The 12,064-nt window shown below is 29.5% G+C and overlaps 1 protein-coding gene across 1 annotated transcript; it reads left to right on the top strand.

The window, feature by feature from the left end:
* The first annotated feature begins 4,040 nt into the window (after positions 1–4,040).
* Positions 4,041–5,897, top strand: LOC114388721 (serine/threonine-protein kinase-like protein ACR4). Its single transcript, XM_028349368.1, has one exon. It carries the CDS (start codon positions 4,232–4,234, stop codon positions 5,243–5,245), a length of 1,014 nt encoding a protein of 337 aa, XP_028205169.1. The 5' UTR covers positions 4,041–4,231; the 3' UTR covers positions 5,246–5,897.
* The last annotated feature ends 6,167 nt before the right edge of the window (positions 5,898–12,064 follow it).

A 12,064-nucleotide genomic window follows, 5' to 3' on the forward strand; every position in this document is an offset into this window, starting at 1 on the left:
ATTACAATCCGATAACTTGAACAAAACTAATATGATCTTAATTGAATTAGTTTGATTCTAATTGTCTTAAAAAAATAAACCTTACCCGAACTAATCCAATCTAATATAACTTGTTACCACCCTATTAAAACCTAACAAATATTAAGGGTATTTTAAATTTAACAGAAAGATAAAGTTAAAAGCATTTCAAACAAAATATATTAAACCCATGAAATATTTTTTGTGAGTGTTTAAGTTTTTTAACCTAGGTGAAAAAAATGTCATGCCCTGAGAGAAAGAACTACACCCCCTCGAATCACCCTCGTCCATTAAAGCTGCTAGATGAAAATGGACCAACCATCGTAAAGGTTGCTTGCATGATAGGTTAATTACCAAATTCACAACATCTTTTACCACAAAAAGGATCATGTTGGGAGTATTTTGCTCAAGATAGAACTCGTGGATGGAGATAGGCCAAAGCCTTGATGTTATACTGATGACGATATGTTATATGAGGTATGTCTATCATGAAAGGACATTCGTGATAATGATGCTTCTGGGGTTTTCTTCCTGTGTGAGATCGATGGGATGGAATTGATGTAGTCGATGTAGAAAATGATTTCTACATTGTTAAATTTGATTTGGCTAAAGATGGAGACAAGTCATAGGTATGGGGCTTGGGATTTTTTTTACTTTCCACTATATTGTAGTTAGAAAAAGGGTCCCAAATTTCGTTTTGCCAAATGTAACGATTAATAGAACATTGATTCACATGCATTTTCCTAGTCCTAGTATACAGTATTATGATGAAAGTGACCTCTTGTCACTAGTGTCAGTAGTGGGACGACCATTTAGGTTTGTTTCAAAAACTATTGACACGTCAAGGGACTAAGTTTGCAGGAGTATTTGTGGAGATTGTCCTAGACCAACTTATGGAGGGAAAGGTTTGGTTCAATGTTGAATACAAAGTTTACATTTCTTAATTCTTATGCAAGCATCATAGTTACTATCATACTAATAAGAGTTTTGTAATGCTTGAGGTACGTAATAGATTAACTTCAATAATTGATGTAGAAAGTATTTTTTATGTTAGTTTAAGATTTAATTACATTTTACATTGATGGAATCTACATTGATCATATAATGGATGTAAAATTTTCACTCTAACCAATGATACTTTTTATATGTTCTTTTATATATATTGTCTCCATTAAACAATAAAAGATATTTTTTAAAAGTCATATTTTTTCTATTACTCACATGAGAGATATCTTACTGTGAAGACTTCCAAAACCTTAGTATTAGTATTGCTGCCGCGATTGTGATTAATGACCTAAATTCAAAAACCTTATAGCTCTATAATACAGTTGTTTAAGTAAGTAGAATAATTTATATAACATTATATTTTGTATTTTTTAGTTGTATATTTTATTGTACAATTTATTTCACATGTATAATTTCTTGCAAAATGTTACTCTTATTCACATGTTTTCCGGCCTCTATTCTTCATGTTTCCACGGGACAATATATTAAGGATCGTTAAAATATGGTTAAGGGGGAATATGATAATATCTACAGTTGGGGGTGTCAACACTGGTGGCTTATCATATGAAGATTCTTTAGCTGCCATGAAAGAAACTGGATACATGAAGCCGAAGGCAAGCCCTTTTAGTGATTTGAGTTTTACGTTAATTATATCACAGTAACAAGATATGAGCATGAATCAGAGGTTCCTTCCTTTCAGAATTGGGCAGGATGTGTTGCACACTAGAGATTCGTCCTTGAACTTTGACTATACTTATATGACCATATCATGTATGTTATATTTGAAGACGTTGGATTTTTGCTTTTCGAAATAGACCATGATGTGATGACAGCTACTTGAGCAATACTAGCACTTCTTTCTTTCTTTCTATAAGAACACTCAGCATATCCTTCCACCAAATCCAGCAATCAGATCCTTAGTTGTCTGATATATTACAAATAAGGTGAAGATTTATTATATCTCATGGCATTAATTGGTGGGCCTTCTCGCTAGCAGCCAAGCCCAGCATCATCATGAAGAGAACAAGGGCCCCAATACTATTTTCTCATGCATTTTTGTGGTTTCCATTAGTAGCCTGTAGCCGTATAGCTATGTTTATGGAGGGAAATTACTTGGTTTTGGCTATTGCAGATTCCAGCGCAGTTCGCAATCTTCTCTGCTCATTTCCATCAATTCAATTGATAGGAAACAGAGATGCTTTCTCCTCTTATTATTGTTATTCTATTATCAGTTTCAATTATGCATTTTAAATAAGGCTCTTCTTTTGTTGCTATTGTTATTATGATTTGCTTCAATTATTATTACTATTGAATTTGAAAGAGAGTTGAGATTTTCTTCATTGGTATATAGTATTTTTTTTTTCCTTTTGGTATAGTGCGTATATAGTATTTAAGTTATTTAATAATTTTTTAATTTATAAATTTCTCAATTGAATATAAAAAATAATAATATTTGATTCTGATAAATTTTTTGGACAATAAAATATAATTCTTATTCTTGAAACATAAGTATCTTTATCATTGAAATCAATTTGTAGATTTTTTAAAAACACTCAAAATTAGTTACTTTTAGAATTATTAATATTACAAATTTGTCTTTTTCTTCAAGTATTAATCGCTTATAGCCTTAAACTAATTTATTTACATCTACTTTTATACATTAAAATAGAGTATTAGTTTTTAAAATTACTTAATTTCATATAGTATTTTTGTTTCCTTGAAAATGACACTTGTCATTAATTTCCCTAATTTTTAGTTTAAAATGTTCAATTTTAAATCATAATAATATCTTATTATAAAGATTACAAGATTCTAAGCATTTTCATAAGACTGACTCAAAGAACAAATATATGGAAACAAGCAACTCCGTAAGCTGTCTCTAATTAGACAGTCTTTAGATATAGCTCTATCGTATCGCACCGCCACACGTCCAGTACCCCTGTTCTATGCAGAATAACGAAGTTCGTACACAAAATGTTACATAAATAATACTTACTCCAAGACAAAATGTAAAAGAAAGGAGGAAAATATAGATTTCTACACAAAGAGCAAATTTTGGTGGAAATAGTCTAATTTAAAAGCACTACAGAACCCATGGATATTGTCCCATCAACAATCAACACTACTGATTACGTGTACACAAACAATTGGTATATAAGCTAAAAATACTACTACTATTAGGCTAACCAAAATGCTTTTAGATTAGTACTATGATATAATTTAAAATGTGATCATGCTGCCATCCCACCTCAGCACAAACTAGGAATCCATAGTCAGTGGATGTATCTCACAAAAATAAGAATAGATCAATGACTCCATTATTATTTAATAAACCAATTAGGGTTACTTTAAATTATTACGGAATGCAAGAGACCGCAATGTAACAAATTCTCTAATTTTATAGATACACTAGTATTTTAATTAATGTGAGAGATATTTTTTGGTTAGTTGCGAGGATAATAATGTGTTAAACAACCTTTCAATTAAATGTTAACATAAGTGCATGTTTATGTTACCCTTTACAAGTTAAGAATGCATGTGTGCTAAAAGCATTAGTTGTGTTAGAGTACAAAAATGGATATCCGTAGTCTTTTACTTCAACATATCATTTTAACAGTTTCTCATATAAACATAATTAGATTATATTCATTAATATACGGCACATTTTAAATTTAAATTATTTCTTTTATGTTTCTTTTTTTCATTAACTATCTTCTCTCTCTTCTTTCTTACATACAACTATACAATTTTTACATAAAAATCATCTAAGTTTTCTACGTCATTGGTTAAGAAATTTAAAATAAAAAATTGTATTATCTATAAAATTTTAATATTATTATATAATTTATATAATAAATATTTTTTTAATTTTTTAATGAATATCCGAAAAGCATTTATTAACCAAACTCTTTTATATATATAAAGTATACAAATACAATTTGTCAAGTAATATATAGAGGTAGGGGTGCCAGCTATCAACTACCACAACTAATGTGACCAATCTATCGTTCCATCCACCCATTTTGTCAAGCTTATGCCCTCTTTTTTCATTTTCAACTTATCTTCCAACTGTGTTTGATATCTTCCCATCGTACTCACATATATATATATATATATATAACCTTCTTTCCACACACGTCTTTGACAAACCATCCAATAACCCATCCTAGCCAAAGCCATTCAATTGAAAAGATCACAACAGTAAAAAATGAACCATGTTGAGCATATCGCTTATGACATGGTCATGATCACTCTATCCATATCTCTCATCGTTCTTGCCATCATCCTCTTCCTTGCTTGCAAGAAGAAGCCCGTTGAATCCGAAGAAACACTTCCCGTGAAGCTTTGTGCTCGTGCATACCCCTTGATGGAAATCGATGCTGCCACAGATGGCTTCAACCACAGGAGAATCATTGGCCAGGGTCGCTTAGGAACCGTGTATGCAGGGACACTAGAGCAAGAAGAACAACAACTTGTAGCCGTGAAGCGTATTCACCCCTTTCTTGTGTTGAGCAATGCAGGGTTTGGTTTCTCATCCGTGTTGAAGTGGCTCTCCTTGGCTCAACACCCCAACGTGGTTCCAATCACAGGGTTCTCAGAAGCACCCGGTGAGAGAGTTGTTTTGATGGAGTTTGTGCACATGGCAAGCTTGGACTTCTACTTGCACCAAAACCAAGATGGGGCTTCGCTTTTGGATTGGAACAAGAGGTTCAGGATTGCTGCTGGAGCAGCTAGAGGGCTTCAATACCTGCATGAAGTGGTGGCACCAAACATAGTACATGGATGTGTTAAGTCCTCTAATATTCTAATTGATGTTAACTTTTGTGCTAGGATTTGTGATTATGGGCTTAACTTTTTGGCACCTGTGGAAAAGAGGGGGACAGTGGGGTATGTGGATGATGAGTATTGGAGTGAAAGAAGGGGTGGTGGTGTAGCTACCAAGGAAAGTGATGTTTATGGGTTAGGGGTGGTTTTGTTGGAGCTTTTAAGTGGGAAAGGGTGTGAGGGAGGAATGTTGGTGAAGTGGGCTTTGCCTTTGATAAGGGAAACGAGTTTTAGTGAACTTTTGGATCCTAGGTTGGTGATTCCTTCTGACATGAAGCCTTTGGTTAGATTAGCCAAAGTTGCTTCAGCATGTGTTGGTAATTCACGCAAATGTAGGCCTTCGATGGCTCAAGTGGCAACCATTTTGAACAACTTAGAAACGGAAGTGTGTCTCTGATCTTCATGATGATGCAGTCAAAAGTCAATTTGATTGAACAAATTGCCTTCCAATTTTGTACCAAAAAAATGGGGTCTGACCAATTACCAATAATTGGTATAAAAAAGGCATGTGTTCTAGTCAGAAAAAAAAACTTGGTCTTATGACTCTTATCATATGATTAGTTACCAAATTGATTGAAATGAAGATCGAGGACAATATTAGTGAGGTAAGTTAGGTGAGATTGACATTCATCGGATGGCAGTAATTGGTAAGAAAATTGGTGGGTTTTTGATGAGGGAGGGGCCTTATGGCTTATCCCCTATGTTGTGACAGGCTAAGGAGTCAGAGAATCATTTTTGGTGGGGAATTTTGAAAGAGAAAGGTGGGACGGTGCCGTTGTCGTTAGGACGGTGAATATTAATCTCTGGTTCCGTGTGGCATGGGGATCCTTTTGCTAATGAAAGTGACCTTCTCAATTATCTCTTTCATTTTTATTTTTCAATCTTAGTTTCCATCAGCTTTTAATGTGTGTATATGTAGTTAGTTATGTACCTATTTTTTCCAGCTTGTGATTACTTAGCCATACAGAGTTTTAGATTTTGAGAACTTAATGTCGTTTTTAAGTTTATAGAAAGCTTTATAACAGCCCTTATAAAAAAAATTACAACAATTAGTAGTCTCATGTTGAAGTCTTGAAATAAAATATTTTGAAGAATTTATTGCTATCTTAGTGATTATTAAATACTTGTGATCTTTATAAAAAAAAAATAGATTGTAAGAAATTAAACTCTGATATCATAACTTTGCAGTTTAACCGGTTTAACTAATTCAAATAGACAATATTAATATCATCTTACGTATTATTTGTATTAGATATTTGTGTTTACTATTTCACTAGTTAAATATCAATAACAAACTATTTTTTAGGACCTCAATTAAAAGTATACAATTAGTGTCAATTGATCACGTGAATTTTATATTTTATATGTTTGATTCTCTCTAAGTAAGATTTTAATTGAGGTTCATGTGTAAATAAATTTTTTGATAAAATAATTAACTTCATCATATTGTAAATATTTTTGGGTTGAACAAAATTGTTTAACATAAAGTACTCATATTTCATCATTGCATCTTATAGGTACCTGCTCATACCAGCATTTCTCAACCAATTACTCTTATTAATTAAACAAAAATGTTGGTAGTATTGAATATCATAATTATGAAATTAAAGCTATTATATAGTTGACTAAGGATACTTCTTGACCAACAAACTTTATTTTACAGAATTGACCAACTAAGAAACAATAATATTGCACTACAATTACAATGATAAAGATACTTGACCACAACAGTAAAATGTTAGAATTTTTAATTTTAACATCAAAGATCAAGTTATTAAAATAAAATTAATATATTAGATAAGTGAGGGTATGAAATAAGCTAAATAATATCTGTTTAAGTACAGTTTTGTGAACAAATACACATATGCACATCTAGATTTATGTATCCCATTATAGGAGAAATCTTTTCCTAATTGAAAGAATTTTCACTCATAGAACCACTAAGGTCGGCAAAATAGGAAAAATTTGAATAATATGTACAAGGTCATAAATTTAAACTTCAGCATGACTATTATAAATAATAATAATAATAAATTCCACTCACTTAAGCCTTTTTGTACAAAATAAACAATAGAAATGGATTTTTTTTTTTTTAAACATTAGCCGGTTGCTTCCCACATGCATCTACTTCGGTTAAATGGAGCCATGGGCCAACCTTTTTAGCAATTGGGTCTTCCACGTCAAAGGTTGGAACAATACTCAAGGTTTTGGGCCTTGGGTATATGTTTGGGCCATGCGGTGAGGTGTGCAACGCAGATCCAGTGACTCAAATTAAATATTTTGCTGGGGACAAAACTTAAATGCAAGTAATTGCGTGCTTTTTGTACCGTTGATGATAATTAGAGTTTATTCTTCTTAATTTACAGAAATCTTCAATGTAAAAATTTTATTAGGTGAATTACCGAGCTGAAGAATAATTTTTAAGTATAAAATTTAAATACAGTTCGTTAAGTGTTATCAATTTTTTTAATTAGAATTAAAGTTCTATTTTGAAAACCTATGCTAACCTTTCATATAAAAATTTATTATGTGAATTATTAAGGTAAAACTTCAATTCTTATAGAAGAAAAACACCAAAAATACTTATGAAATTGTATGAGTTTTATAATAATTTTAAATCCTCTTACTTTCTTTGTATGACATTGAATGTTTTATATATTCATAGAACATTAAATGTATTTATTATTTAATATTTTCTTTGTAAAGTAGTGAGAAGATTTGTTGGATAATATAACACTACTTGTGAGCTAAAACTTAAATTATTATTGAAGACAAAAAAGACAACATATATATGTAATTCTTTTTTTATAATATACCTTGGCCATAAAATTATTATTGATGATAAAAATCTTTCTTTTAACATTTAACATAATTCTGGGAATAAATATGTATGCACAAGATCGAATTCATCATGTTATTAATTTTAGTAAATAATTTTTTTTTATTATCATATTTATTGTTTTATTAAATTATTAATTTAACTAAGTCCTTGAATAAAATTAGAGGCTTGTTATCATGATAGAAATTATGATAATGAGAAACAACTCCTTTATAATTTTAATATAAATTGTTCTTGATAGTAGGATTATTGTGAATAGGACATCAATAATCCACATAGATTAATATATATAATAGTCTTTATTTAATGAAGATTAATAAATCTCATTTATTAAATTGCATATATAAATAATGTATATGTGAATGTCATCGTTGAACTGACTCAATTGAGATTTTCTAATTGTTAAATTTACCATAAACGGTCAATAGAAAATTCTCAAAGAGAAGTTTAACCGTTTTCTTTGACATGAGATTGTCAGAATAATTAACAGGTTATTTATTATGTTTTGATTCCGGACACCTAATGTTTTAAAGCGATTATTGAATGAATATTAAATACCTGTAGAATTAATGATTAATCAATAAAGAATCCATCAATTATTGGTAATGAGTTTGAGATCTATGAATAAAATTATATCATGGGCAGAAAAATTAAATGAAAGAAGGAATGAGTTTCTTAAGTTATTATAAGTTAACTCAAAAAAGAGTTTGACGGTAATGGTTGTTTCGATCTTATCACAAATTTGTTATCTTCCACATGCTATAAATATAACCATATTGGTTATCACTTTTCTTCTCATTCTCTCATAATACCAATTTCACCTATCAAATTTATCGATGAATAGAAGTTAGTCTCAATATGAATACATGTGAAATCTTCACATTATTGGGAAAAAAATTATGTTTAGAGACTCATCAATAGATACACATTTAATATATCATCTATTTAAATATAATTTAGATAAAAAATAGATCCCTTTTGTGCTCTGTTTGAAACACTTTTTTTTCCTTCAAGGATATTATATCAATTAATGTAAAGATTAGTACGTATTTGCTAGAACTAATTGATACAAAAAATTGTTGGCATAAATAATTTGATATTTAGGTGTCTTGATCAAGGTTTGAGATTCAATCTACGACTTAAATATGAATTGCAACTAGAGATATGTTTTATCCAAAAATGGATTAACTTAGTTGGAAAGAATTAGTTAAGAATCAAATAAGAAATCTCATATGCATTTGATTAAACTAAAACAAAAATGTTGCAATTGATTTATGATTTTAATCTCTTAATTTGAAAATCAATTATGAGTTACCCTAATTCAACAAAAGCGTATTTCCTTGTTACAACGCATGTTATGGAAATGTCAAAGCGTGAACGCTATGTTATGACATTGTTATGAGTGAAATAGAACCATAGTTTGGGTATAATGCGTTCCTTCGAAAATCCTACCCATTTTCATCCTATATGAACAGTCAGTCATATCTAGACTAATTGCTGCATAACAACCACTCAGCCACTTCCTAGAAAATCTGAGATGTTAAAATCACAGGAAAATAAGATGATTTTAAATTGTTGTACGTATACCACGTCTTTGTTTAATTAGTTAAGCGAAATACTAATTAAAAATATATTTCTATATTTATTAAAAATTTCATTAATAATCATAATTTTTGTCGATCTTAAAACATAATAATAAATCAAAAATCTCCCTAGTAGAAGTACGCGTTGACATATTATATCATTGTGTAGCTTCCCATATACAAGTGTTAGGTTCAGACATCAAATGTCAACGGTTTTTTTTTTTTTTTCGATACTAATGTCGACGTTTTCGTATCTTAAGTTTCTTCGTGCGTGTTCATTCCTTTTGTGCTACTTTCTTTCTATTCAAACAATAATTGACAATTTGGGGTAATCAAATTCAATCTAATTAACATAGAGATATGTATACGCACAACATTTCATATATATATACAACAGTTTGTAACATTATTTTTTATGTTTATCGAAAGTTTTGTTTATATATGAGACTCACTTTAAATCTTACGTAGAGAGAATTAAACATAGAAAATAACAATTTATAAATCTATAAAGGTCAAGGGTTATGTCCAATCCTAGAAATAAAAGGTATAGTCAAACATTTTCATAGACATGGAAAAAAAAAAAGATGAAACAAGAACATTCAAATTAGCAAGAAGAAGAAAGAGATACATTACCTTCGACTTGATCCTCATGGACGCTCTTATTTCTTAGGTTTCGACTCCTTCAAACTATCCCTAAAAGAAGTATTTAATACCTAGGGTTAAAAGGACCCAAACCCAACACTGAAAAATAGAGTACTTGACTGCACGTCTCTGTTGTCACGAAAATTATAGATAAAAATTTATCCTTAGACATTATTCTTATGTCGTTTTAATTTTTATAACTTAAGGTATGTTTAAAATACTGTACTTATTTCAACTTGTCTAGATATATAACTAATTTCCTCTATGTTCCGTTCATAATTCAATCAAAGTTTTCTCATGGAAAATCTTTGTCTAAGTTTTTCATAGACCCCAAGATAACCTTATTCACATTATTGGAGCTTAAGTTATGAATGCTTTAGTTTTTCTTGCTGTAGTTCATTCCACAAATAATCTTTCTTAATTAAACTCATAAAAACATAACTTAGTTCAGAAAAAAATTCCTAAACCACATAACTTAATAGAGTGTTAAAACGAGACTAAATTCACGGGCTAACATGACTCACTGCCAGTTCAAGCTGGATTGGATCACTAAAAGAAATAAAATATATTATTAACTTGAAAATTAAACCTGATCCGTCCAAGTTGAACCCCTAGTGGATTAGATTAATTCATCAATCAACCTAAAAATTTACACATTATCACAAGTCTATTTTATTATTTTAGTATTTTGTAATATTATTTTTAAACTTCAAAGTTTTAGACTTTAATTTTATTTATTTAGTATCTTGTTCAAAACTATTTTATTTTAGGCTAAGTTTGTCATTTTTCTAAATTTTTGTTATTATAATTCTAGCCTGTAATAATATGTATTGTTGTAGGTATAGTGTGTGAATAGTGGAAGATTTAAATTAACTAAAAAAGAATTTTTCTAATTTATTTGAATTTATTTTTCTAAAAATAATTTTTTGTTATTTTTTTTAAAATAACCTTTTCAATTTTAGGTGAATTGATAAATCAATCCATTTAACCTATTAACTCATGGCGGATCAATTGGATCAATTCTTTCAAGACTCAATTTCAAGTGAGTCGGACTATAATGACTCATTTATAGAATGAGTTAAAATAGACTAGACCAATTCATTTTGATAGCTCTATAAATTAAGCAAATAACAATAGAATGAAACCTAAATCTAACACAAAATACATGCAAAACAAATATAAAACATGATGCAAAGAAGGACATATAATGTATTAGATGGTGAAGTACTCTCATGTCTATTCTTTAAGTATCTTAACTTTTTTCTTTTTCTCCTTTTTTATATTTTTTGAAAAATTAAATTAAATATATAAAATATAAGACTTACTAACTTACACTCGTTTGTTTTGTTTTACAAATAATGTCTTAGCAAACTACACCTTTTTAGTTTATATTACATTAAAAAATTAAAGTTATAAGTTGCTAAAATTATTTCTCTTTCTAAAAAAAATGAGTTAATATAGGTTAACAAATCATTATAGGATTTACTGACGTGTATTTTTTAAATAAAAATTATCTTAATACAACTATATATTTATAAATTTTGAATTAAGAAAGTCTAACTTAATTAATTAAATAAAATATGTGAATTATTGTAAATTTATCTGACATTATATTCAATTCATACCGATAAAAAAATCATTTTTGAAACCACCTGTTAAAGTATAATGATCTCATGAAAGTTATAATTTGTTAAAATAGTCATTCTAAAAATAATCATTCTTTTATCTAAATGATTTTATTTTAAAATATTTTCTTTCATAAATTTAAAAATAAAAATGCGAACTCGACAACTTACGTTTAATCAAATTAGTTATATTCTTTTCAGTAAACTTAATCTAACCCCACCGAGAATCGAAAGCTCAAAATATTCGTAGTCACTCGTTCCCAATCCCTTGTGCGTATACTATACGGTATTCTGCGGAAAACATCCTCCTCGTCCAAAAAAAAAAACAAGAAGAAGCTTAATGCCTAAGTTTCTCTTGCGTGTTTTCTTGGAGAAGCTCACAAAAACGTGTCGGCGGATGCCACGTGGAAAAACATAATAAATGGTTGTGCTTTTCTGTGTCCGTGTCTATTTTTCATACTTTGAAGTCGACATCGAAACCAGATGATACTTATATTGTTCCAAATCGATTTATACAATTCAATGCA

This window comes from Glycine soja, chromosome 15 (assembly GCF_004193775.1).
Source record: "Glycine soja cultivar W05 chromosome 15, ASM419377v2, whole genome shotgun sequence".
Classification (NCBI taxonomy): Eukaryota; Viridiplantae; Streptophyta; class Magnoliopsida; order Fabales; family Fabaceae; genus Glycine; species Glycine soja.